At 34.9% G+C, this 26440-nt stretch overlaps 5 protein-coding genes and 2 non-coding genes across 7 annotated transcripts; 5 read left to right on the forward strand and 2 right to left on the reverse strand.

Moving 5' to 3' along the window:
• Positions 1-110: 110 nt before the first annotated feature.
• On the reverse strand, positions 111-5226 carry LOC137967100 (isoaspartyl peptidase/L-asparaginase 1). The gene is made up of 4 exons (XM_068813537.1): positions 5040-5226; positions 2652-2885; positions 1318-1404; positions 111-1195 (listed from the first exon to the last, which is right to left on the reverse strand). The coding sequence occupies exons 1-4, from the start codon at positions 5217-5219 to the stop codon at positions 716-718; spliced, it is 981 nt and encodes a 326-aa protein (XP_068669638.1). The 5' UTR covers positions 5220-5226; the 3' UTR covers positions 111-715.
• Positions 5227-5370: 144 nt separating this feature from the next.
• Positions 5371-5442, forward strand: TRNAC-GCA (transfer RNA cysteine (anticodon GCA)). The gene has a single exon. It is a non-coding gene; the product is annotated as a tRNA-Cys (tRNA).
• Positions 5443-5650: 208 nt separating this feature from the next.
• TRNAI-AAU (transfer RNA isoleucine (anticodon AAU)) lies at positions 5651-5724 on the forward strand. Its single transcript has one exon. It is a non-coding gene; the product is annotated as a tRNA-Ile (tRNA).
• Positions 5725-6131: 407 nt separating this feature from the next.
• Positions 6132-9883, forward strand: LOC137940213 (large ribosomal subunit protein eL8y). The gene is made up of 7 exons (XM_068785159.1): positions 6132-6220; positions 7371-7418; positions 7884-8085; positions 8196-8365; positions 9054-9182; positions 9277-9369; positions 9518-9883. The coding sequence occupies exons 1-7, from the start codon at positions 6218-6220 to the stop codon at positions 9647-9649; spliced, it is 777 nt and encodes a 258-aa protein (XP_068641260.1). The 5' UTR covers positions 6132-6217; the 3' UTR covers positions 9650-9883.
• A 192-nt stretch (positions 9884-10075) lies between these two features.
• Positions 10076-11134, reverse strand: LOC137942765 (cytosolic sulfotransferase 12-like). The gene has a single exon (XM_068788507.1). The coding sequence runs from the start codon at positions 11132-11134 to the stop codon at positions 10160-10162; it is 975 nt and encodes a 324-aa protein (XP_068644608.1). The 3' UTR covers positions 10076-10159.
• Positions 11135-15660: 4526 nt separating this feature from the next.
• LOC137939444 (early nodulin-like protein 5) lies at positions 15661-16244 on the forward strand. The gene is made up of 2 exons (XM_068784712.1): positions 15661-15798; positions 15904-16244. The coding sequence occupies exons 1-2, from the start codon at positions 15747-15749 to the stop codon at positions 16242-16244; spliced, it is 393 nt and encodes a 130-aa protein (XP_068640813.1). The 5' UTR covers positions 15661-15746.
• Positions 16245-24657: 8413 nt separating this feature from the next.
• On the forward strand, positions 24658-25829 carry LOC137939485 (uncharacterized). Its single transcript, XM_068784765.1, has 3 exons — positions 24658-24841; positions 24954-25427; positions 25519-25829. The coding sequence occupies exons 1-3, from the start codon at positions 24658-24660 to the stop codon at positions 25827-25829; spliced, it is 969 nt and encodes a 322-aa protein (XP_068640866.1).
• Positions 25830-26440: the final 611 nt, after the last annotated feature.

Raw genomic sequence — 26440 nt, forward strand, 5'->3', positions numbered from 1 at the left:
TTATATGTGTGGGAAAGAGGTTGAAATTGTGACACACTAGTGCCAATTCCTTTTGAGTCTTGGTGGAAACAAGAAATCTTCATTATGTGAGCACTATATATAAACAAGTGGAGCTAATAGTCCAACACCAGTGACCATATCTCTTGGGGTGCCACTTTCAGATCCTAGTTGATCATATGCTGCTCCAACATTATTGGATCAACATATTGTCTCCCCATAGCAACAGAGGTGGTTGCTCAAGTTAATGGGCTATGATTATGAAATTGTATACAGAAAAGGTTCCAACAACACAGCTACAGATGTTTTATCCTTTCAGACCACAACTGACTATATGCCACTAGTGTTGGCTTCACTCTTGAGGGTTTCTAGACCAGATTAGAGCAGGCATTCATAAGGTACTCCAAAATCTAGATTCATATCCTTCTTAAGTATTTATCTAATCTGTCACAAATTAATACAATCTGATACACGATACGTATCAGCTAGTACATATCGTAACAATACAGTACCTGATACCTAGACTTCTTCCCCTGTTCCCAACTGCTATTCACCAGTTCTATCCCACTGCAAAGACAACAGCAACCTAAAACTAGTTGCCTCCTCTGCTAGGAACATAACTGCTATTCTCCAGTCCCTAGTTTTAATGCCTACTCCAATTATTCCAGAAGAAGATTTCCTTGGCCATCAGATTTAATGCCTAACATAGTGCAATGTTTCAATCCTTCCAGATTGCAACTTCTGAACAACCATCTTCGGTTGCACAGGCACGGAACATCCCTGCTGTGTTGTACGGCATAGCGACTTCGCCAGCAGCAGAAACAGCAACAAGACCTGCATTGCCCTTAGGAACCTGTTGATCTATAACATATGCAGCAGCTTCCCCAAGGGAAAGGCCCTTGTACTCCATAAGTGCAGCAACATCTCGTGCCACCGTAGCACGGATGATGGCTTCACCTTTGCCGGTTGCTGAGACAGCGCAAAACTTGTTGGCGTAAGTCCCTGAACCGATGATGGGGGTATCTCCAATCCGCCCCACCATTTTGTTCACCAGTCCACCAGTGGAGGTTGCCGAGGCCAAGTTGCCTAAACTGTCGACTGCCACACACCCAACAGTCCCAATTTGGCTATCTCCCTCAATTGGACTTATTTTTTCTAATGTGACTTCTGGAGAGGGAGCGGGCTGAGTGAAATCGATCTGTAGGGCACAAGAAATCTCAGAAAGTCAGCTGTTATTACCAGTAACTGGAAGTGGGATACTTCAAATGAAATATAACATGGATTTGTTGATTGCATCTATGCTACGTCTAAAAAACATACCTGAACTCTATCTGCTTGCTTTGCCTGTTTGAGCCTGTCAATGTTCTCTTCAGTAATAAAATGTTTTGAATCCATAGTTTCAACACCCTACATGAGTTGATAAAGCCAGATCTTAGCGTGCAGTAGGCTGGATATGCAGGATTGACTGAATGGAACTTGAGCCTTAAACAACTGAGACAACTAATTCACTAAGTAGTCGACTTCTTGCAATGGGAGTTATGAGAGTATAAACAAGTCAATACTTATGGAAATTGCAATGACCTTCTCAAATCAGGGCCAAAATTTTATATATTCGATAATTATAAGTTTCATATTCAAGCTACTGTATAAGCAGTTTAAAATATGACCAAATTTAGAACACTGATAGCCAAGTGCACTAAAAAAGACTATACTTCAGAATAGATTCATTTTCAGCAAAAGATGGTATACCCATGTCTCCATATAGTTGATCTTCTGGATCTTCTTTCATCATGGCTCCATCATGAATAGCTCATATCATTAAAATTACCAAGCACGACATTGTAAATACGTGGTAAAACTTCAAAGGGCAACTAAAGGGAGTGCTGTGAATTTTTCTGATGCCTCTCAATACATGTTATAACAAGAAATATCTTGAAATTGAACTTCACACCCACTGATTAATTGAGGCCTACGAATCTTCTTGCAATTCAACTGAATAAAAAGCATAACCCCTAAAGCACCAGAACATCACAACAAAAACAAACACAAATACTATATCTATTGTTGCTTAGGTGAAAAAAATCAGATCTCTGTAAGAGAGAGAGGGGGAGGGGAAATTATGAATGATATTTGGTGTAATATTGAAATGAGACAGTTTAAAAATTATACAATCATGAAACAAAGTTTCTTTTTGATTTCGATACCCCTATTACCCAAAGTCAAACATTTGGCGGTACGATGTTGACTTTGATATTACAACTCATTCCAAAAGTTGCAGCCCAATGACCCAAGTTGTAGTAGGACCAAGCTCTAACTTGGGGACATTGAAACACTATATCAAAAAGATATAGTAAAAAGATACAGTAAAAAGATACAAATGCTGCACACATAAAGACAAATGCCTCAATAAGTTTTACTAGATTACCAAATTAGAAATACTAAAACTACAGAAGAATATCATGACTTACTAGTTTATGCTTCATCAATATGAAGATTTGTTAGGAAATGCATGCTTGATCAAATCAGAAAAGGCAACACAAACTCAACAACAAGAACAATATTCTTAATTGATTAGTCTATTTGACCATTTACCATGTCTCTTATACACGGTTTAGAAAAGTAGGAATCATAATAGATTAACAGATTATACTGACTTGTTCCCTTGCAAATGCCTCTGCACCATCAAATGCAAGATATATATGCGGAGTTTTTTCCATCACAAGCCGTGCTAGAGATATGGCATTAACAACTGTTTTGAGACCTGAAACAGCTCCGCATTTCTTTGTGGTACCATCCATAATGCAAGCTTCCATTTCAACTGTGCCATCAGAAGTTAAAACAGAGCCACTACCTGCATTAAAATGTGGACAGTTTTCTAGCTCTCGAACCTGTACATTGTTTACAGAGGAAAATATAGTCAAAACCACTTGATTCTCATAAAGCAAATAGTTTGACAAAAACAGACTTTAACTTCAAATACTAGATATAAATCAGAAAGACAAACCAATAAGCATAGTTCACCATGTAATCAAGGTGATCAATTATATAAATTGATTTTTATCTCAGAACTCATCAATGGATCCCAATCATAAACATGTTTACCTACATAGACATACACAGGGCAATATAAAGACTCTTACCCAAATTACATTTAAAAAATGAAATGTGCATCCAATAGCTCTTATAAAGGTTAATACAATTTTGAGCATGGGCAAAACATAAGTTATACATCGAATGATAGCTCAGCTCATACCAGCAATTGACAATACATGCAACAAACAACCAAAACAGACCATCTAAATCAACATTACTAGGCAAGATGCTTCACAGACACCAATTCACAATTTGAAGTACTGGAAATTAATGAATCATTTCTTGAGATGCTTCACAAATCTGAGGTCAGTTGCTGCATTTAACACACAACAGAACCACCCAAGTTTCTTCCAAAATGTATTTTGAAGCATTTTATGTGTTTCTCTTGGTTTGTTCATTCATTAATTGACTTAAGGAACAAACAGATCAATCCATTTGCCTCTTACTGGTTAGATCAAGTACTAAGCAAGGCTACCTTGTTAAAACCAGTCCATACTAAAAGTTATACCAAATGAAGAGATAATTCCTCAAGATTGACAGATATTGTACTGCATATATGGACCAAGGAAAACTCCTTCTCTAAAAATGCATGGTGGGAGCATTTTATGCACTTCATTCACGATCTTAATTTATTTGTTGATTAGTAAAATACAGTAAATAGGAAAGCCATGTCACTAGATTCCATGCTGCTCTCTAGATTGTTCAACAATGCCAACATAACCTTCTGGACAAGTTTCTCTGAGCATATTAGTTCCCTAGGAATAAAATAGGACAGACACACTAAGTTGTTCAGCCTCTTGCATCAAACTTCCATATGATCAATCAGCCTCAATGATGTCCAGGAAGAAACAAAATAATTGTGTGATGATAAATGTCATGAGATTGGCAACATATTCTGCACAAGAGCTCACAAATTTCTGCAAATCGAAAACTCAACCAGAGTTCCAAAACAGTGCATCCATATGAATATACATACCGAATTGATGAGCTCATAATTACAACAACAAGTAACATCCTTTATGTCTCCATCCTTCCAGTAGAAAAGATTAAGTTACATTGAAGATTTTTTTTCCCAGTGCAGTTTGCATCAATGTTCATACAGAGTTTAAGAAGGCCGATAGATCATTTATCAGATGATTTTGACAGATAACGTGTTTAAACCAGGACAACCGTATTAGCCAACAGAGATCAGATCTTTTGGACATCCATATCTTACCAGAAATCAGTAGATCAAAACAAGATTTGAATGGATCACCAATCACATGAATGTTGAATCAAAAGTTACAACAACAAGTCACTTAAATGTTGAATCAAAAGTTACAACAACAAGTCGCTTAAATGTTGAATCAAAAGTTACAACAATAAATCACATGAACCGGGAGAAGAAAAGCTGATGAAATAATCCCTCATACACAAAACGAGTAAAAGCTATAATAGATCCACCAGTATAACCACTCCAGATGAAAAACAGATGAAACGAAGAAAAACGTTTAAATGAAAACTCTCAAATGAACTGAGTTATTCAGCACAACCGAAAACTAATCTACTAATCTTCTACTCGAGCAAGCAGTAACCAATATTTTAGAAAAGATAACTGAAATCCAAATGTGAGAAACAAGCAATCTCCAAAGAAGATCAAAGAACAGGTAAGCAGAAATTGTCATCAAAGGTGAGTTTAAAAAGCCAGCAAGCCACCACCCGTCAAAATGACCAACTGCCCACAAAATGAACAGTATAAAATGGGTCTACAAAAAAATAAAAATGAAACGGAGGTAAGGGGATCTCATGAGAAAACCACTAAGCAAGAATCATTTTACAAAAAAACACAGAGAATAACAATCATGTTGATCACTATAGAGCCAGACAACAAAACAAGTTAATGAGATTTCTGGAATCAACAAAATGGGGAAAAAGAATAAATTCATGGGCTGTAAGAGATGGGACGTTACCACCAGTTCGACGACATCAAGAGATGATTGGTTGGCTTTTAGAGCAGTAACACCAAGGTTGAGACAGTGGTGCAGAGCAGCCTCCCTGGGTTGTCTGCGATTGGCAGGCATAGAACGAGGGATTTCGCCGGCGCCTCCATGAATAGCAATTGCCCACCCCATTTTCCTCCCCTCGGGCATCGGAAGCTGTGAGAGCGCAGAGCGTTCGGCGTTCTTGCTTCCTTCTTTATAGTTTATTTTGTACGAAGAAACACGTTAAAATAACGGGGACAGCATTTGAATGAGCTTAAATACTATTAATTTAAACATTCTCCAACGCTTACAGTAACTTGGGTCCATAGCTCAGTGGTAGAGCATTTGACTGCAGATCAAGAGGTCACCGGTTCGAACCCGGTTGGGCCCTTTAAAGTTGTATATTTTACAATTATTTTTGGAAAAAATCTTTTCACTATATGAAATAACACTAATGACCTAAATTTATTCATATAAATTTACCTCACTTCCAATTCGAAATAAGAGCAGTTTTGTCCTAACATCCATTCTAGGTGAGGTTGACCTCAATTTGGAAACAAAACAAATTAGATATTATTTAGGTAGACTCACTATCAATTGGCCTATTAGCTCAGTTGGTTAGAGCGTCGTGCTAATAACGCGAAGGTCGCAGGTTCGAAACCTGCATGGGCCATAAAAATTTTTTAAATATTTTAAGTTTTGAGTTTTATTAATAAAAAATAAATGAAACCATCTTATAAAAGTTAAATCTATTAAAGTAATTTTATATAATAAAATACTTTATTTATGTATTCATGACTTTTAATATTATATTTAAATAAAATAAATTTTATTTTTAAATTTTAAATTATTTATCTTATTTTTAATTTATATATTTATTTTTAAAAAAATAAATTGTGACTTAACGAATAAATTCAAATCAAATTTTTTCCACGTCATTAAAGACTTTTTGGGCCTAATTTTTGCCTGTTACTTTGGGCTTGTCTCTATACGTAAAGCCCACACGCTGCAATATGCTGTCTAGGCATTTGGCGCGTGATAGGCTGCTAGCCCACTATCTCCTCTACTTCCTATGTTTCGAGGGCCAGGGTTTTATTTTCTGGTTGTGGTCTTAAATACCCTTAAAGCTTGGCTGCACTCGTCTGCATCCTCCACCGGCGAGCGGAATGGTAAGCGATGCTTCTCTGTTCTTGTTTAATGTGTATCTTCTCTTCCTCGTCGAAAAATGCTATTGGTTTTCTACTGACCACTTTTCCGCTTCATTTGAATTCTTTCCAAGCTCTGTGAGTTGTGTTTTAGTAAAGTACGGCTAGGTTGCGAAATTCTGTTGTCTCCCTCTGAGTCTTTGAACGTAGAAATTAGGACTGGTGCTGGGAAGCACTAACTGATCTTATCGTTGATTTTAGAAATGTTTTAGTTTGCCGCTTGCTTTTATTACTTCTACAAATTCTCTTCGCTGGGAAGAGTGGTTTTTTTTAAGTGATTACCGTAATGCTATATTTGTGAGATTTTCGGATGCTGAGCATTATTCCAGGAGGTTCAGAATCGTGAGTTCCATTTTTTTTTTTTTTAAAGTTAAGGGAAATGTTCGTGTGTTAATGTTCAAATGTTCAGAAAGAGCATTATGACGATGCTTCTTTAATTTCATCGACTCCTCTAATTCTTCGAAAGAAAATCATCTCAGGTTGTTGTGGATCATTGGATGTTGGAGTACGGCTTTGAGGTTATTCTTCAATTTGTCCACAACTTAGGTGTTTAATATGACGGACTTCATTTTCGTAAAATATGACGGCTTGTTGTATAAGATTTCTCACTTCTACCTGCAGGCGGTCTGCAAGTACCCCTGTTATATGGAGAGCGTATGTGCTAGATTCTAGGCACGAGGATACTCTATAGGCTTAGACTTGTGCCCTGTCCCCTCTGTGACAAAGATAACAATGGAATCTGTTGTTTACCACGTCTTAGGGTGCCAAAACCTTCATCAAAGCATAGAGCTTTAATGCCATTGCAGTGAGACTTGACTCAAATTTATTTTGTTCTAGTTTGTCTCCCATAGTGAAAGAAAGTTTTATGCTCCTTTTTGATCCATGAGTGAACATGGAGCTGTATAACCTAAGTATCGTGTTAGTTGTTGGGCTAAGTTGTCATTTGATATTGCTCATAGTGGGCATGCCACTATTAAGCAATATCTTCAATGATCTTTGACATTTTTATTGGTTTCTTCCTTCTACCTGCCATGTTAAGAATTTTTTGTATTGGTTTCTTTCTTTCCTGTGGCACTCTTAAGGAAGATTTCCTAATTATTTTTTGTCCTTTCAGGCCCCCAAGAGAGGTGGAAAAGCTCCAGTACCAGCCAAAAAGAAGCCTGTAAGTACAATCCATTTGTTTCAAAAAGATTAATTTCCTTGAGCAAAATGTACGTTTTGTTTTGCTTTTAGTGAGTCTTAAAGTCAACCTAAAGAGCTTGTTCTTGGATATCATCTGATATACCTATCTTGACTGCTCGTGTTCAGCTTCACTTCCATTTAAAACATGCAGGGTATTCATTGGGTACTGCAACCGTAACTATGTGAATTGTTACCTTTTGAGCATAGATGTTCATTAATTATGTTTTAGGGTTCTAGCTTTTTTTTTTTGTTTTTTGCTTTCTTAATGGTCTATCTTTTGCATGTATTTAAACTTATTTCCTTTAGAATTTTTTGATCTGTTCAATTATCTGTTTTCTAGCTCATATGTCTGTTCTAGTCATGATTAAATTGAGTTCTTGGTGTTTTCCACTGTTGAGGTTTGCTTATATCATTCCGCTTATAGGATTCCTACTTGTTTTGGTAGGAAAAAGTGGTGAACCCTTTATTTGAGAAGAGACCTAAGCAGTTTGGAATCGGTGGCGCCCTTCCACCTAAAAGGGACCTGCACAGATTTGTGAAATGGCCCAAAATTGTGCGGATCCAAAGGCAAAAGAGGATCCTCAAGCAACGGTTGAAGGTTCCGCCTGCTTTGAACCAGTTCACCAAGACCCTTGACAAGAATCTTGGTAAAAATCCTGTTGTAGAACATCTTTGAACTATTTACGAAAAAATTATAAATTTTTATGTACATATGGAATTGAAGATTCTGAACTTCAGTTCGTTGTCTACTCTGTAGCTACAAATCTTTTTAAGATGCTTCTCAAATATAGACCCGAGGACAAGGCGGCGAAGAAAGAAAGGCTTCTGAAAAGGGCACAGGCAGAAGCTGAAGGAAAGACCGTGGAGGCCAAAAAGCCTATTGTTGTCAAATATGGCCTTAATCATATAACTTATCTTATTGAGCAGGTGAATCGTATCTTTCTTCTAGGTGCATCATGAGATTCTATCTTTTTGTTTCATAGGCATGTAATTACTTTTCAATATTTTTATGCTAACTAGCATGGCATAATTGATCTTTTTTCATTTGCACCTTAATTGGACTTGCACTATCTATTCTTTGAAGAGATGAGAAATATGCATAATGTGATAGCTGACCTTGTCTTTTCACAAATGTTTTCCTGCTGACTTGCGACTTGCTTTAATGCAACTTCTGAAATGATTCATACCACAGAATCCCCATCCTTTCCAATTCATGAGTTTCTTCCTTTCTGCAAATGATAATTAGGAGGATGCAGGAACATGTCCTTTGGTTGCTAACATATTGTAGTTGTAGTGTTGTCAATTTTATTATTTAGCTAACTTATAAAGTGTAGTAGCAAGTTCTCTGGCTGTTGAATTAACACAGCAATTGGATTACAGAGAGTAAATGTCAATGTGGTCAGAAGTCTCGGAGAAAAAGATCTTAATTAACTATTGTCCTATATAATACCATTAGAGAGGTTGACTTTTAATAAATGGCTTCTTTAAGGCCTTCTTTTGCTATATTAGTAACCTGAGCACTCACAATAATTTGTTTATTTTACTATATCTACAGAGCTAGATCCTTGAGGGGTTCTATTTTCCTTTAACAATGCTTTAATGTGACCATTTGCAGCAAAAAGCCCAATTAGTGGTTATTGCCCACGATGTTGATCCAATTGAGCTTGTTGTGTGGCTTCCTGCACTGTGCCGTAAAATGGAAGTCCCATACTGCATTGTGAAGGGGAAGGCACGCCTTGGAGCGGTTGGTTTTTTAAGTTTTTTTCAACCTTGTTTTTTTTTTTTTTTTTTTTTGTTATTGGCCATATTGCTTCTGATTTCCTATACGTTGCATACAGATTGTCCACAAGAAAACTGCCACTGCTCTGTGCCTTACATCTGTAAAGAATGAAGATAAACTCGAGTTCAGCAAGATTCTTGAGGCTGTGAAGGTAATAAAAACACATCTATTGCAAATCTTTTTCCTGTAAATGCATGCTCTAGAGTGCCTGAAGAAGAAAAGAAAATGTATTTTGTTATCTTGTTCATTCCTTGATTTGGCCGTTAACCCTTCTTAACTTTATTACTTTCATTTTGCAGGCTAACTTCAATGACAAGTTTGATGAGCACCGGAAGAAGTGGGGTGGTGGCATCATGGGTTCCAAGTCTCAGGCAAAGACCAAAGCTAAGGAGAAACTCTTGGCCAAGGAAGCAGCACAGAGAATGTCATAATCATTTCGCACGATATACTTCATTTTGACCTTCAAACTTGATGCAACCTATTTGTCACTGGAGTTTTGTTGTGAGGCTGTAACCATGGTAGTGTACTCGTCAACATGCGGCTTGCTTTTGGTATTTTTTTTTTTACCCTCTAATTAGTCTTGATAACCAAGTAGAAAGGATGATTGTACTTAATCATCTAATATATGATTTTACTTGTTTTTAAATATAAATGTTTTATATTCATTTTACACATAATTCTTTAAAGTTCATAGTTATCAATAACATAAAGAAAATGAGTTTCTATTAAGAGGGTTTCATTTGAAGAAATTCTGTCAAAGGGACTTCTATTTATTCATATAATTGATCTTATCATGCGAAGAACAGGTGAGGTCTTTTAACAGTTTGTTCCAAGTACAAATATTGTAAGTTGACCCAGTCAAAAAAGTCTTCTTTATTAGTCAAGGATAATAAAGATAGGTAGAATCAATCTACTGCAACATGGACATGAAATTCAGTCGCTTAAAAGGTCAGACCAGAACCATGCAGCTTCTGCTCCGTAATCCGATCAATTTTCTCCACCATTTGATCCGTCAGGAAATTTCTCCAGTCTCCAACCTCTCCTCGCCTGAAGAAGGCACTCGTTTCTGTACCCAGCTTCGTCGCTCCTTTCCTGTTCACCTCCAAATTGCTCAAACTACTAAAGCTGCACAGCTTCGTTATCTCCTCGACGACGCCTCCTTCCTCTTCCTCGACCGAGAAAGGGCATCCAAGAAACCCAGCCAGCTTCTTCAAATTAGATCCACAGTCCGCTTTCATATTCTCGTAATTGAGAAACAAGACCCTCTCCGGCGTCTCCTGACTCTGCCTCCAATACCCCAGCACATGATCCCAGTAAGGCCCGTACGGGCACACGCCTTCGCAGAACAGCTCCAACGCCTCCTCCACTGCAAGCGGCGGCTCCGACTTTGCCGCCACCTTGTTCGAGAAGAGCCACAAGGAGACAAAAGTATCTCTGGGGTTGCGGCACAGGTAAACGATTTTGCAGCCTGGTGAATCCTTGACTGCGCTGGGGAGTGATGTGAAGGGAAGATGCGTGGCTAGAAGCCTCGGAGGAGAAAGGTTCATGACTGCAGACTGTGCAAGCTCTACATGGGGGACGAGGTCGGCGGGGCTGGTGGTGAGTAATGGGTGTTGGGAAATCGCGTAGCGCTTCCTGTTAACGACTGAAAAAGCAAGAGCTTTGAGCCAGGTAGTTCCCGATTTGACAAAGGTGGCTGCGAGCAGATCGTTTTCCTGAGTTTTGAACTCTTTTTGGCAGGATAGAGTGCCTTGGAGGATAGCCGGGAGGTGCCAGAAGCCCTGGTATTGATAGAGGGGAGGGCTGGGCCAGCCTCTCCCTGTTGGGAGGGAAGAGATCAGGGCTTTGTAGTCATGGCTGGGGTTATCCTCTTCTGCGAGATATTTGACGTCGGAAACTGGAGTGGACGACGCCATTGTTGATGAAAGGAGCGAGAGAGATTCCTGTTTATAAAGGTGTAACATCGCCAGGAATATCGGATGACAAAAAAGGCAGAAGGTCTACCAACGATTTCCCAGGTGGGGACCACTGTTTGTTAAAATCCTCAAGGGCCATTTTGATAAAAATGGCAGGTAACTTACTTTCATTATAACAATAATGCCCTTGAAATCCAAATTCCTTTTTAGGGCCTATTTGGAATCCGTGGAAAAGAAAATAAAATGAGAATTTGACCATTATTATTCCCAAAATAATTAGTGAAAATAGAAATTTAATCATTATCTCATTCTTACGAACTATTTTTGGGAATAATAATAGTCAAATATTCACTTTTTTTTCTTCTAGGGGTTTCAAATAGACCCTTAAACACAGAAAATAAAAGAAAACGGGTGAGAAATATATTTTCTATTGTTTGGTCGTTGAGAGAAAAGAAAAGAAAATTTCTCTCACAAAATGATGGAATTTGGGGAGAAAAGAAAAGAAATAGAAACTTGAGAGAAAAATTTAATCTTCAAAATTTTAAAATATTATTAATTTTTTTTATTTTTTTATTTTTCCACATATATCCAAACAAGAGAAACTACATTTGTCTTCCATTTTCTCTCTCATTTTACATGGGCATCCAAACAAGAAAAAAAAAAAAACATTTTTCTTTCTCTTGCTTTTATTTTCTCTCCACTTTTTGTGTTCAAAACACAACATTAGGGCCTGTCAAAGAATCATTGAGAAAAAAGACAATAAAAGAGAAAAAATAACTTTCTCTTGTAGTTAATAAATTTTCTTTAAAAAAATGATGGAATTTGGGGAGAAAAAAAGAAAGAAAAAGAAACTTAAAAGAAAATTTTAATAATCAAAATTTTAAAATTTACTAATTTTCTTTATTTTTCATTTTTCATGTCTATCCAAAAAAAAAAAAAAAACTATATTTCTCTACCACTTTCTCTTTCATTTTCCATAGACATCCAAACAAGAGAAAATAAACAATTTTTTTTCTTCTCTTTCTCTTTCTCTTCTCTCCACTTTATCTATTCCAAACACAACCTTGGTATGTGGTTCAAGAAAGAAAATTGGACCAAGAATTGGTTTAGATGAAAAAAAGTAAAAATTGCTCTAAGAGTTTAAAAAAAAACATTTAACTAACTTCAGAAGAGGACAAACTTGGTGACAAGAAGGTAGGGGAAGTGACCCATCTTATGATGAAATTAGTTTTTTTCAAATTCGTCCCTAGCTTTTAACCCCACATTATAGCCCCATCCTACCTCTTGATGGGGTAGGTCATGGGAGGAAAAAATAAAACTAGTTAACAAAAAGTTGAGCCAATTGATTCACATAATAAAGAAAGATAAAAAATGGTTCAGGTAATAAAAAAGAAAAAGTTTAAAAAATATGCACAGATAAATACCAACATAGTACATTATTGGCATTATTACATGTTGAACCAATTTTTTTTTGTGCTCTCAAGTTTATCACATTTTTTTAAGAGTAAATGAATATTAGATATTTAAATATGAAAGCAATGGTTAAGGTCTAAAAAATTAAGTGGACTTGAATTTATATAACTATTATGTACCATAATATCTATTTGTAAAGAGAATTAAAGAATATTTCTAATTTTTATGACATTAAAAATGACACAACTATATAAAAATAAGTTAAAATTAAGGGTGAGAAAATAATTTTAAATAATTATAAAAAATTTCTTCCAAAACTGGAGCTACTTCTTTTTAGTTAATTCTTTTTAATTTGATATATTAAAGATCATATAAGCATAAGCACCAAATGCAAATGCTCCATCTACCTTTGTAGTAAATATTTAAGTCACCCTTTCTGACTCACTTAATAAGTTTAAACAGGGTAGGAGGATGGTAGTTACATAATTAATCAATCATTATTTACTTAATTAGTAATTATTTAATTAGTTAGTTAATTAACTAACTAAAAAATATTTATTTAACTAATTCACTTAGATAATTAGTTATTACATTCACTAATTGATTAAATAAATTACATAATTGGCAATTATTTAAAAGAGGGAGCTTTTATAACTAGTATACATTTTTTAATATATATATATATATATATATATATATGAATCAAAAATTTAATTATAGGTATTTAATATTTAATTACACTATCGATAATTAATAGACTAATTATATAATTACTTAACTAATAATTAATAAATTAATAAATATTTAATTAGGATATTAATTATTACATTAAAATTGTTATTTGATTAATTAATCCAAAAATGGGGGTTAATTAACCATGTGGGTTCGGGAGAATAAGGTGTTATGCTTAACAAATTGACATTAAATAAAAGAAGTACATAAACTATATTTTAAAAATATTGTAAAATATTGGCAAAATATAAATCCATTGAGAAAAGTTCCATTTTTCATTTAAACCCATTTCAAGAATATGCAGATTTTTTTTAGGGTTTAAATTAATTTTGTCAAGAAAAGTCCTTTTTTGTTTAACCTCATTTAAAAATATAGAGACTTTTCTCGATGAAATTTAATTTCACCAAGAAATGCATACTTTTCATAGAGAAGTTGAATTTCACCAAGAAAAGTCACCTGTTTATTCTTATACCTATTTTAAAAATACGTATAATTTTTTTATGCAAATTAATTTTGTAAAAAATAAAAATTTCTCTATGAAATTAGGTTTTGTTAAGAAAAATCCCCCCTTTTTATTTAACCCCATTTAAAAAAGCGTAAAATTTTATCAACGAAATTAACTTCACCAAGAAATATCTAGTTTTGTGGATGATATTAAATTTTGTCAAGGAAAATACCCCAATTTTTATTTAATCTTATTTTAAAATACATAAAATTTTTTGGCGAGTTTTTTTTCTGAGAAAAATATACTTTCCTTGATGGGTTTAATTTTAAAGAAGAAAAATTTCACCTAGAAAAATTCTTATAGTGAGTTTATGTCACTACTCTTAGGCTATATTTTAAAGTTAATCATTACATTGTGTTGTTGTAGGTGCATTCCCATTTTGTAAAACCATTCTAGATTTACATTAAACCTACATTTTCAAATAAAGTGATTGACGATTATTTTAAGCTAAAATTTTTGCCGGGTAAGTACTTAAGATTGGTGTATCTATTTGTTTATGCTTTAATTTTTAAAATCTACCTATTAAGAGGTAATTTATATTGAGCTATATTAGAAGCAAGTAATCTTTGCAACTCGGTCAAGCCTTGTGTAGGTAAGACTATCCTCACCCCGAATTGTTTGAGAAAAGTTGATGTAACTGTGGAGTAGAAGGCAATCGTCTGTCATGTAGATTGAGTGATCGAACGCTTAAATTGAACCATGTCACCTAAAAAATGAACATAATAAAACTTGGAGAAGCAAAAATATCAATACTTAAGTCATGCAACTTTTATATGTTGCATTTAAGTTACAAGAATGAATGAATTTTACTTTGGTAGGACTCAATCAGTTTTAAATAATTTATTAAATAAAATTATAATAATTAATTAACAAAATATTATATAGATATGAATTTATAAATGTTTTTACCAAAGTATTGGTGTGAATGAATAAACTAGTTATTTGTAAATAAGAATAGAAAATATTATGGATGATGACAATATTTTAAAAATTAATATGAGATTTAGCAAATTAAAGAAGTATTAAAATAACCCAATAAATATAAAAATGATCGATATGGATTTATTATACATTTATCATTATATTATAAATTAAACAAATTAGAAACAAATAATTAAGTTTAGAATTTAATGAAGATATTAACATGAATCATAAAAATTTAAAAAAATAAAAAAGTATTTTAGGGCACTAAGCTGATTGATTATATAATCTATAATAAAACAACATTCAATTCCAGATAAAAATAAAAAAATAGACATTATATTGGCTAAGTGTGCACTATTAAATTGAATTCCATATATTCTTAGGAGATTTTTATGAACCCTAAAACCTACATAAGAATAAAAATGTATTAAAATAAATGTAAAATAAATAAAAATGAAAAAAATTAAATTAAGTAGAAACGAATTTATTATAACATTTACTATTTCATTTTGTGAAAATTTAAACTAATTTTTTTTGCAATATTGTTTATAAACAAAAAAATTAGTATTTAATTTTTTTTAATATAAATAACGAAAAATAAAATAATTATAAAAGAATTTCTTCACCAGTTTTGAACCATGACCTCAACCTAGCAGTTAATAAGCTCCGAACTGCTTCCCTCCTTTTTCTCTCTACCACAGAAACCAGTCCAAACGGTTATCTCCCACTATCTCCATATCTCCGCCCTCAAAACAAACCTCGATCTCCTCCAGATATTAATACTGAGCAGCAATCCCCTAACCGACACTGCATTCGTTTTCTCACCCCCTGCAACTCATCTCTCTGGACTCTTTGAGACAGCATCGTTTTCAGCTCCCGGGTAAGCTAAAAATGGCGACCCATTTGCTCACTGGCTGCAGCAGAACATTGCTTCTATTCGCCTGCTTCGTTTCCTTCCAGCTGCTCTTTGTTGCTCCCTTCCATTTTGAAGTTGGGGAGGACTTTGGGTGGGCTATTCCTCCGGCCAACGACACAGATATGTACAACAAATGGGCGTCGGATAATCGGTTTCAGATCGGCGACACAGTCGGTGAGTTTCACAATCACTGAAGGGATTGCCGATTTTACCTTTCACATTGAAGAGTGATTCTCTCTTTCTTTTGTTTTTGTTTTTGTTTTTTCTCCTATGTTTCAGTCTTCAAATACAAAGAAGATTCAGTCATGGCGGTGAGTGAGGAAGGGTATGACAACTGCAACGCGGCCAACCCCATCCACTACTACAACGATGGAGATACTACGGTGACGCTAGACGACGCTGGCTTCTTTTATTTTATCAGTGGGCTCTCAAGCCACTGTGACAAGGGGCAGAAGATGATAATCAAGGTTCTGGCTCACGCAAAGCCGCCGGAGGGATCGCCCCCATCACCGGAGGTAGACGATAATAGTGCAGTTGCATTCAATGGGGTTTCTTCTCTGGGTTTAGTCCAGCTCTGTGTTTTGATTCTAGGGTTAATCTATCTGCAGTGTTTTGTTTAGCGGTTTAGTGAATCTTGTTTATTTCTTCAGTTGTAATTAGACTACTTTTGCTAGATTCTGGTTTTAGAATTTATGTAGTTTATTTCTAGCTGTTTACATTCAAGTATCAGTGTTCCATGGATGACAAAATGATAAATTAAAATGTTGATAGAGCCCTTAATTTTACTCTGCTTCAAGTCCTAAACTGAGGGAAATTAACTGTAAAAAATCTCTAAAAAATCCCCTTTTTTTGGGAGTATCGAGTGCTAACTCCGATCGCATCAATGGCAGAAGAATCTTAATATCAAAACGACTACCATAACGATGACGCCGGGTATAGATGTGCCATTAATAGTGGAGCCACTGAGGAAGTTCTCGACGGCTTTAACTTGATCTGGGTTTTCGTTAATGGAGGCGAGTCCTAAATTAACAGCAGAGTCTTCTCTCACATCATACAGGATGCTCTTTCGAACAGTGGTCTTGAATTGATCCTTACGCAGAATCTCAAATCCTCCTTCATTCATATCCAATTCCTGCAGTTTCTGTGCATGATTCAATGTCAGAAATCCTCCTTCGCCCGCGTCCACTTCCTTCACTCTCTGTCCGTGGTCGAACTTCACCAACGTCTCGGTGAAATGTCCGCAAACATTCCCTGCAAAGCACCCATTGCTTTATTAGCTACCATTATCAAGCATTAGAAGAAGTTAGAGAACAATGGGATTATATCACACCTGGTTTGAGAATGAGGATGATGAGAGTACCCAGACCTCCATCATCGACAACCTGTATGTCTTCGAGAGCAGTAACATGCACGTTCTTGAAGATTTCAACCAGCTGCTGCGTGTTGCCGTCGACGGTCCCATACTTGAGAGGCAGAGAATGGAACGTATGAGACAATCAGTGCCCCTGGAACCGGCGAGAACGAGGGTTTCAGAGACCATCGGTGCTCCTGGAACCAGTCCCTAAATCCTAACCCTAATGTTAGCATCCATCAACTACAAGGTAGCTACAGAGAACGTACTAGAGGGAGACTGGCAGAGAGTTTCCTCATCTGGCTTGATGACGAGGATAATTGTTAAGAAAGAAATATTTAAAAAAAATCTTATCAATTCTTAATGAAATTTATGTATTAAATTAGTATATTTCAAATCAATAAGGAGATTGATTTGTCTTGATTTCTAAAAATCAAGAGAAAATATCTGTATTTACTTAATATAAATCACATTATTAATTGTATTAATCAAAGACATTTGAATCCTTAATTTAAAAATCCTCTTATTTTCCTATAAACAGGCATGGAATTGTTGTAAAAAATTACTTTGATTCAAAAAATCTCTCTCTCTCTCTCTCTCTTTCCATATTCATAGATTAGACTTTTATTCTATTGTGCATTTTATTTTTTCATATGCATAATTTCATTTCTATATAGAGATTTCACATGGTATCAGAGCTAAAGGTCTGATTTTGGTTTGATTTTTGTCTTTCTGATGTACATTTTGCACACTAATTTTTCATTTTATCAATTTTTTTTCATGATTCAAGTTGATTCATCTTTTAGATAGATCGGTTCATTATGAACATTTTGGCTCCTAATTCATCGGATTTTTTTGAGAAAAACGGTTAATAATTTTAATGTTTTTCACTGGTGAGAAATATTTTTTTTGAAACACTTCATTTTTTCAATATCTTACTTTTTCTATATAATTGAAGCAATCATTTGAAAGAAATTGAATGTGCTTTGCCCTACTAGCTACACTAGTTTGCACATCCAATTTTAAAAATTGGCTTCGATGTAGGAACTGCGAGCAAACTTGATACAATATTACCAAGTCTATAAATGGTGCATCTATTTGGTCCATGGATTCAAATCCAAATTTGCATCAATAATCTGCAAGGAAATCCAACCTTTTTCTTGTATCCACTTCCACTATCCACCACCTATACCACCTTTTTGACCCAACCCACCTTCTACTTATCATTTGGTCAAGTTCTTTCTCATTTTTTGTTCAAACAAAACTTAATCCATGTATTCACCCGGTTTTTCTTTCGATGTTTATGTAATTTTCACCATTTAATTTTAAAAAATAAAATATTTTTTATTTCACAAGGGCGGATGGATTGGGAAGGAATTTATACATTGAATCAATAGGGATTTTTTTGAAGGATATTGGGATTAGAGGTTGTATGATGCACCAATCTCATATCCTTATCCTTTTATAAAAATAATATATATTTAACATTCTTTCATTAAACCCAATTTCATCATTGTCTCACTTCGTCTCTTCCATCCATTCATTTTTTATTTTTTCTCATCTTCTCTTTGCATCCTCAAGCATTTCTACACTCACTATCATTCCTTGTGCCATTAAGAACACAAGTATAAGCAACTTCCTTTCATGAGGTTTAGTTTCTACCCAGAAGAATTGTAAGCTGAAATTCTTCTTATTTTTAAAAATTGTTTTACAAATTAAAATTTTATAATAAACTGATAAATCAATGACAAATCAATCAAGAGATAAATTTGTCTTATTTTCAAAAATCGAATAAAAATATTTAAATTTGTTTGATTAATACAAATACATACTTAATTATATTAATCAAGAAAAATTGAATCTTCGATTTAAAAATTCAGATTCTCTTATTTACCTATAAATAGGTATGAAATTGTTGTAAGACATTATTTAATTAGAATTTCATCCTCTCTCTTTCTCTCTTTCCGTCCATGGATTAGGCTACTAGTGCAAAAATACATAATTCCCTTCTAAGTGGTTTCCAGCCGTTTGAAATTTAAGTAATCTTTGTTATCGATTCGGGGTCTCTCGAGCCGCATCTGAATGGAATTGTTCCATGGATCCCATGTAAATAAACAACCCTAACCCTAATTTTCTATTATACATACTGAGGTGCAATTTTTTAAGAAACATGGAATAGTTTGCATGTGATCAAACTTATTTTCATAAGGGACATTTTTGTTTGTCATCAGCCAAAAGCATCCTATTGACTCATCATATTCCCTAAACCTAACCATTTCACATGGGACCATTTGGTTCTTTGTAAGAAAACTAGTCTTTCTTTATATCATATGGGTCAAATCCAAGAACGACCATAGGGTTTACATAATACGTCCATGGATGAAACTTTTCTTTAAAGGGTTGCTTAGTTTAAGATTTTTAAGAGGATGTTTACACACAAATGCTTGTCCTTCATGACAATACAAAATTTCAAGTTGTCAAAGTTGTTGCATTGGGAGCCATGTTTTCAAGGATTCTTTTTGGTTGGAGAGTTGAATTTTTAGGATTCTTTTTTTCACAAAGTGAACGAGTTTTGCATGTGTCATTTTGAGGTTTATATTGTTTTCTAAGATCAATCCTTCTTACAAAGTGTTGGTTAGCCATCAGTCCAAAGTTTGGCACATCTTTCTGGGAAAGTTAGTGCCACTTTCATATAGTAAAATGAAAGGTCCCTTCTTTTTATTTCTTGTTTAGAAAATATTAGGACATTTTTCGAGGAAATTAATTTTGTCGAGACATGAATGTACTATTCATTAATTTAAAATTTCACCGATATATGTCTCCTCTTTTTATTTAGTCTCTTTAAAAAAATACAGAGACTCTACTCTACGAAATTAATTTTACTGAGAAGTGTGTACATTTTTTAGAGATATCAAATTTCGCCAATAAAAGTCGATCCTTATCGCTTAATCTCTTTTAAAAAGTATGGAGACTTTTCCTGTACATTTCTCGGCGGTTTTCCATTTTTTCAAGAAAAGTTCTCCCTTTTTATTTAATCTCTTCTAAAGATACAAGGACTTTTCTCGACGAAATTAATTTCAGCGAGAAATGTAAACATTTCTTAGCAATTTGAATTTTTGTCGAGAAAAGTCGGCCATCTTCATTTAATCTCTTTTAAAATTATGGGGGTTTTTCTTACAGATTTCTTGGCGATTTCATATTTTGCCTAGAAAAATCCCCCATACTAACCATTGGCTATAAAGCATAATAGTCGACATTATGGTAATAAACTGTCTGTGGTAAGGTTAGTTAGTCGATAGTTTATGGATAAATTAAAGGTATGGATACGTACAACAAAATCTATGTGGATTAATTAAAGCGGCCTAGAGATTGAGATTATATTTATGGATTTAAAGGAGGTTTTGTATTGCTTTCCAAGTTGACAAGCATCACAAGGCTTTTCCTTAAAGAATCTTTGGTTTGGTAGTTGCCTCACTAAACTTTTCTTAGCTAGTTTTTTCAATGAGTCCATTCCTATATGTCCTAATCGTTTATGCCATAAGCAACATTCATCAATACTTGCCCCAAACAAATAGTACTAGTAGATGGTAAATAAAAGTTTGTTCCTATGACCCTCTAGCAAAATTTCATCACTTTTATTTTTCACAATACATTTATCTTTTTCAAATGAAACAATATTAACTTTGTCAACAAATTGACTTAAACTCAATTAATCATGCATCGATCCCTCAACATAATATACATCGGATGTGAATGAATTAGATGTACTTATTTTATCAATTCTTTTTATGGTATATTTGCTATTGTCTCCAAAAGTGACATGACCACTGACTTTTGGTATATGTTCTAAAAACTTTTTTTTGTCACTAGTCATGTGCCTTGAGCATCCACTACCCAAGATCCATACATTCATTGCTACCTTGGGCCCCTTTAGGTAACTATTAGCTCCAATAATTTATTTTAGCTTCCACATTTGTTTGCCCATAGATTTTTTGGCCACCACATCTTTTTCACTTGATCTAGGTACTTACTGTTGTTTTATACCATAGTTATTTTATATTTCACAAATATGAGAATAATGACTTAATTTGTTGTAATACAACATCTAATGTGAGGAGAGGAGAAAATTTGTGCACATACTTGTTTTTGTTTCTCCTATTGTATGTCCTAGGTGTGTTCTTGAGAAAGGATGAGACTGAGCTTTGGGTCTAATTATGTGCATTTCTTTTCAAAGTCCAATCTATCACAAGACTGAATGTGACCTTGTTGTAGCTATATGGCTTTCAATGCTTCTTTCAAAGCAGCCAATTCACTCTTGAGCTTGGCTAGCTCTTTTGGGTTTTGTATTTTTTCTTTATATTTATTCAAACAGCAAACTGATTTCTCAAGCAATTGTTTAAGTTTATTTTTGTAATTTAAATCTCCTACATCTTCTCAAATGGTGGAATCATCATTCTCAATAGCCATGAGTCCCACATCAATTTTCTCTTCTTGGAAGTGGTTGGATTCCTCTTCAACTGCATCCCTAGCTAAGATCAACACTTTTTTTTTCTAGCATCTTTGCTTGTGGATGAAGATCTTTCTTCTAGATTTGGGTACTTGTTTCTTCAATTTTCTACACTTAAAAACAAAAATCATTTTTTTTAAAAGATTTGTTTAGTACCTTTGTATTAGCTCTTCCTAAAGTTCTTCTTCTTCCTATACATTATTTGAAGAGGTCTAACAACTTTTTCTAGTAATGATTCTCAGTTCATTAGAGCTAGTTTCACTAGTGGCATCATTCACATTGGATTTTTCCTTAAGATAAAGATATTTCTTTCTAGGTTGCTCTTCTTCTTTTTCTTTTGGTTCCATTTCATATGTGAGGAGGAGCCTAACAACTTTCCCAAGCTCATGAACATAAAGTTAGCATTCTTATGAATGATGATTTTCCTCGACTCCCATGTCTTTGGAAGTGCATTGGGAAGCTTGTCATTGCTCTTATGGAGGAAAATTTCCTCCACAAGTATGTTCAACTCATTAAATTTTATGAGCGAACCTAGAGTTGATATAAGCTATGGATTCACCTGTTTTCATTTTGACTTCATCATATTGGAAACCAATAGGCTTGATCCTAGAGTCCTTGACTCATGTGGTTTCTTCATAGGTCACTTCTAACTTGTCCCAAGTTTCTTTTGCCAGTTTACAAGTTGAGACCCTATTAAACTCATTTGGTCCTAATGCACATAAGAGAAGGTCAATGGCCTTAGAGTTTGTCCTAAGATGCTCCTTAACTTCCCTAGTGAGTTCTCTATATTCCTCGGAGGTCAAGTTACCATAAACCATCTTTAATGGTTCAAATGGTCCATCATTACTTACATGCATAATATCCCACCCAAGGAATGAAGGAAAAACTCCATTCTTACCTTCCTATACGCATACTTATCTCCATTGAGCATTGAAATGATTAACGGATTTCCCTTCGGGAAGGAGCATCTTATCTTGAGATGCCACTAAATTTAACTTAATGAAGTCAACTAGAGTTTGGATTTCAATGAGTTTAGGCCTGTTTGAGTTCCAATTGTCGGCCCCAAGTGGCTTTACAAGAGGGGGATAAATTAAGAATATGAATTAGGTGCTTAAAGTACAAAATTAATGTAAAATAGTTAAGACTAAAACACACACTTGAAGGAGATCAAGATTTGTTTTATGATCCCCTAATGGTACTTACTGCCCAAGAACCCTTGTTTGAGAAAATTTCACTAGTGTATTCTATTACCTGAAATTTACATGCAAAAAGATTGTGACTCTCTTTAAGGAGAGTTAATACCCAATTACACAAGACAAATATCTCCTAAGCGATCTTCTTATAATTAGATTATGGCTCTAATGGGCACTCCCCTTCTAGATTATGGTTCTAGAAAACCTTTTTTTACAAGAAGATGAGAATGCAAAAGAGAAAAGATAAGTTTATACCTTCATATAGGAGAGAGAACCTTCTCCTAGAGAAATCCAACTTTCCAATCCTTTGAGCACAAGAGTAGAGTATATGGAGCTCTGATTTAGCAAGGAATGACAAGAGATTAGAGAGAAGTTGAGGGGTTTGGCAAATTCACCTATCAATGAAAAGGTGTAATCGATCAACCATGTATAATAAATATTTTTTTTTCGAGCCTATCGATCAATCAAGGTATTAATTAACATGTTTTCAACCCTTTACTAGATTATGCCTCATTGATCGCTCATGCTTTATAGAATTGGTTAGGCATTGTTCTGTATGATCAATCATGCTATTGTGGATGATTTATTATGATTTATAAGTTCTTCCTTTTGCCATTTTGTATGATTGATCATGCCTATGTAGGATTATCAATCATGCTTTATCGATTCTACTTTTTCATTTATAAACTGTAATCATTAATTAATATAATATAGTATTTTATTATTTAGTTTATTAATATATTAATAAAAAGTTACTCATTCTCTTGTTTATATCATATTTTTTATTTCGAGGCATTAACACTGGAATCTGTTTTCCAATGCTCTTGAACTCGTCTACACTAACACCCAAGGAAGAGTTGAAGTTAAATCAAATCATTGCCTTGAATTTGAAGTCTAACTTCAACTTCAACTTCAATCTTGACTAAGAATTTTGAGCTTCAACTTTGGTATTAAATCTATATCAACTTAATTCAAATTAATAAAAACTCTATAATAAACGTATCTCAAAACTTGTTGTCCATTTAAATAAAGAAGTCCTCCAAAAAGTAAAATCTTTTTCAATTTAATCTAAATTGCTGAAAGTTCCCTATTAAAACTCCTATTTCATTTTCTCGATATCCTTTTAGCGTTTTCTATGGATTGTGCAAGAAAAGGCTAATAGGATTCCAAGTGCCTATCGTTTTCGAGTTCAAGTGCATTGTGTAAATGTGGATTGTGTTGAGCTATAAGCCTTAGTAGTGCCTATAGACCAAGTTAAAGTTCTCAACCCCCCTTTCTTGGAGGGAAAATGGGTAAATAAGTAAATAAATGAGTAACTAAAATGTTCCTAGATAATTTAAAAAAAAATCAATTATTTAAAAAATGTTAAAGAACACCCAAAATAATAAAAAATATAAAAAATATAAACTAAAATTAAAGATTTCAATAAATGAAGTTATCTACTACAATTAATTCAGATAAATATAGCTAAACCATTTTATATGGGAATAAAATAATTGCCCTAATCCTTATAAACAGGTAAGGAATTTTATTCCACACATGTTGAATGAAATGATTGCTTATAGAAAAATAGTCACATGCAGGGAGATTTCCGGCATTCTTCACTGATGAAACAATTTAAACTCAGTAATGACATCCTCGGTGTAAACCACATCGTCCAATTTGACATTGTTTAGGTGGTCCTTGTATCAGTCTCGTCAGAATATAGCAAAAGAAATCAAAGCAGCCCTTATCGTACCTGTAGAACATCAATTCATGGTCGTCGATGTCTGGTAATGAGCTAAGTTTAAAAAACCTAAGCACGTTCCTCAAATGTTTTAAAATACTGAAAAAATGATGGATTGGGTGCTTGGATAAGTTTGAGAAAAGTTATAAATAGATGAGCTAAGCAGCTGGAGTTCCACACCAAGACAAGTAGCTCAGGGTTCTCTTTACTACTGTAATAGAAGAAGTAGAAGAGAGAGAGCAGGAAGAAGAAGAAGATGGTCAGGGGAAAGCAAGCGAGTGAGGCTGATATTCCTTTCTCTGCCTCTGAAGTGTGGGACGTGTATGCAGACACGCATCAACTGGCTCAAATCTTCAAGACAGTGCCTGGTTCTCTTGAGGACATCATAATTCAGGGCGATGGAGGTCTGGGAACGCTCATAATCCTCGTTATCAAGCCGGGTAAAGAATCTCTCTCTCTCTCTCTCTCTCTCTCTCTCTGTCCTTTCTTGAAGATAGCTTATAACATTAGAGGAGGCTAACAATGTGTGGTTCTATAATGGAGGAATCGCAGGGAACGCTTTCAGGCAGTTCACAGAGACGCTGGTGACACTGAACAACGAGGACAGAGTGAAGGAAGTAGACGTGAGTGAAGGAGGATTTCTGGACGTGGGCTACACATTCTACAGAACTCGTTTCGAGATCCTTGAAAAGGGACCCAACATGGCCACTGTAAAGAAGAGCATTCTGTATGAAATCAAAGATGAATTTGCAGCCAACGAGTCACTGGCCACAGTCGAAGAAAACCCAGATCAAGTTAAAGCAGTCGAAAACTTTCTCAGAAACAGGAGCACTGCTGGTCTCATAAGGGGTGAACAAATAATTTCTGTGGACATTCCATTCTCTGCTTCACAAGTATGGGACGTCTACGCCAACACGCATCAACTGGCTGAAATCTTCAAGAACGTGCCTGGTACTGCTCTCGAGGACATTCAGATTGTGGGTGATGGAGGTCTGGGTACTCTCATCGTCCTCATTCTCAAACCAGGTACAAAACTAATCCTATCGCTCTCTCTGTCTTCTTGAATGAATTCTATATCTTGATAATGGTAGCTAATAAAACAATGGATGATTTTCAGGGAATGCTTTCAGACAATTCACCGAGACGTTGGTGACGTTGGACAATGAAAAGAGAGTGAAGGAAGTGGACGTGAGCGAAGGAGGATTTCTGACTGTAGGCTACACTTTCTTTCGCACTCGATTTGAGATTCTGGCCAAGGGTCCAAACATGGCGACTGTTCGAAAGAGCATCCTGTACAATCTCCAAGAAGGCTCTACAGCTAACTTGGGACTCGCCTCCGTTAATGAAAACCCCGACCAAGTTAAAGCTGTGGAGAACTTCCTCAATGGCTCTAGTAATGGAGGCCCGAACCCTGGTTTCATCAACTGAGTGCTTTCACTTCTTCTCGTCCAACAGTTGAGCTTTCGTTTGTATTTATTTTCAGAATAAGGATCTATGCCACTGATCTATGCTTGCAGTTTGTCTTTCTTCTTTTGCAATAGTACACGTTGCCTTCGTTCTCCTTGGAAATAATTACTGTGATTTTCATTGATGAGGAAGAATGTATTTATAGAGAGTATGTTTATAACAGAGACCGTGGCGATGGCTGGCTGCGAATGAAGAAATTATTTCATTACTCGATGTTTACAGCTTTCTAGTAATTTAAAGTACGAAAGTGATTGTAATTGTTTAATGCCAGGCCTTCGTTACAGTAGTTTAATCAAGTGGATCGGAGTAGAAAATTTCTGGCTGCTGGCTTTCAAAAAGCAATGAATGTGCCCAGAGTTTTAAATTAGATTAGAAAACTCAAAATCTTCTTTTGTGTTGAATGATCTTCTTGCTACCAACCTGGTTGTTAGAAAATCAACAACAATAGAAGTAAATATCTAGTGAGAGAAAAGCAAATAAGATGAGTCTATAAATTCTCATCTTATAGAGGAGATGCACAAACACAAAGCTCAAACGACTAGCTTTGGCAACAATGATAAGTTTAGACCTGA

Source organism: Aristolochia californica, unplaced genomic scaffold, assembly GCF_029961685.1.
Source record: "Aristolochia californica isolate CCGP_79_NKW_82.1479 unplaced genomic scaffold, dmAriCali1.0.hap1 SCAF_10, whole genome shotgun sequence".
Lineage (NCBI taxonomy): Eukaryota > Viridiplantae > Streptophyta > Magnoliopsida > Piperales > Aristolochiaceae > Aristolochia > Aristolochia californica.

What these genes read in the sequence shown, in the direction of transcription:
- LOC137967100 (XM_068813537.1), bottom strand. Translation starts at nt 5,219, where the DNA reads ATGCCCGAGGGGAGGAAAATGGGGTGGGCAATTGCTATTCATGGAGGC. An exon ending in AGGCATTTGCAAGGGAACAA is followed by an intron (nt 1,405 to 2,651) that starts GTCAGTATAATC and finishes CAACTCATGTAG; the next exon opens with GGTGTTGAAACTATGGATTC. An exon ending in AGCAAGCAGATAGAGTTCAG is followed by an intron (nt 1,196 to 1,317) that starts GTATGTTTTTTA and finishes TGTGCCCTACAG; the next exon opens with ATCGATTTCACTCAGCCCGC.
- LOC137940213 (XM_068785159.1), top strand. An exon ending in GACCCTTGACAAGAATCTTG is followed by an intron (nt 8,086 to 8,195) that starts GTAAAAATCCTG and finishes TCTACTCTGTAG; the next exon opens with CTACAAATCTTTTTAAGATG. An exon ending in TAACTTATCTTATTGAGCAG is followed by an intron (nt 8,366 to 9,053) that starts GTGAATCGTATC and finishes GACCATTTGCAG; the next exon opens with CAAAAAGCCCAATTAGTGGT.
- LOC137942765 (XM_068788507.1), bottom strand. Translation starts at nt 11,134, where the DNA reads ATGGCGTCGTCCACTCCAGTTTCCGACGTCAAATATCTCGCAGAAGAG.
- LOC137939444 (XM_068784712.1), top strand. Translation starts at nt 15,747, where the DNA reads ATGTACAACAAATGGGCGTCGGATAATCGGTTTCAGATCGGCGACACA. An exon ending in TCAGATCGGCGACACAGTCG is followed by an intron (nt 15,799 to 15,903) that starts GTGAGTTTCACA and finishes CCTATGTTTCAG; the next exon opens with TCTTCAAATACAAAGAAGAT.
- LOC137939485 (XM_068784765.1), top strand. Translation starts at nt 24,658, where the DNA reads ATGGTCAGGGGAAAGCAAGCGAGTGAGGCTGATATTCCTTTCTCTGCC. An exon ending in AATCCTCGTTATCAAGCCGG is followed by an intron (nt 24,842 to 24,953) that starts GTAAAGAATCTC and finishes GAGGAATCGCAG; the next exon opens with GGAACGCTTTCAGGCAGTTC. An exon ending in CGTCCTCATTCTCAAACCAG is followed by an intron (nt 25,428 to 25,518) that starts GTACAAAACTAA and finishes GATGATTTTCAG; the next exon opens with GGAATGCTTTCAGACAATTC.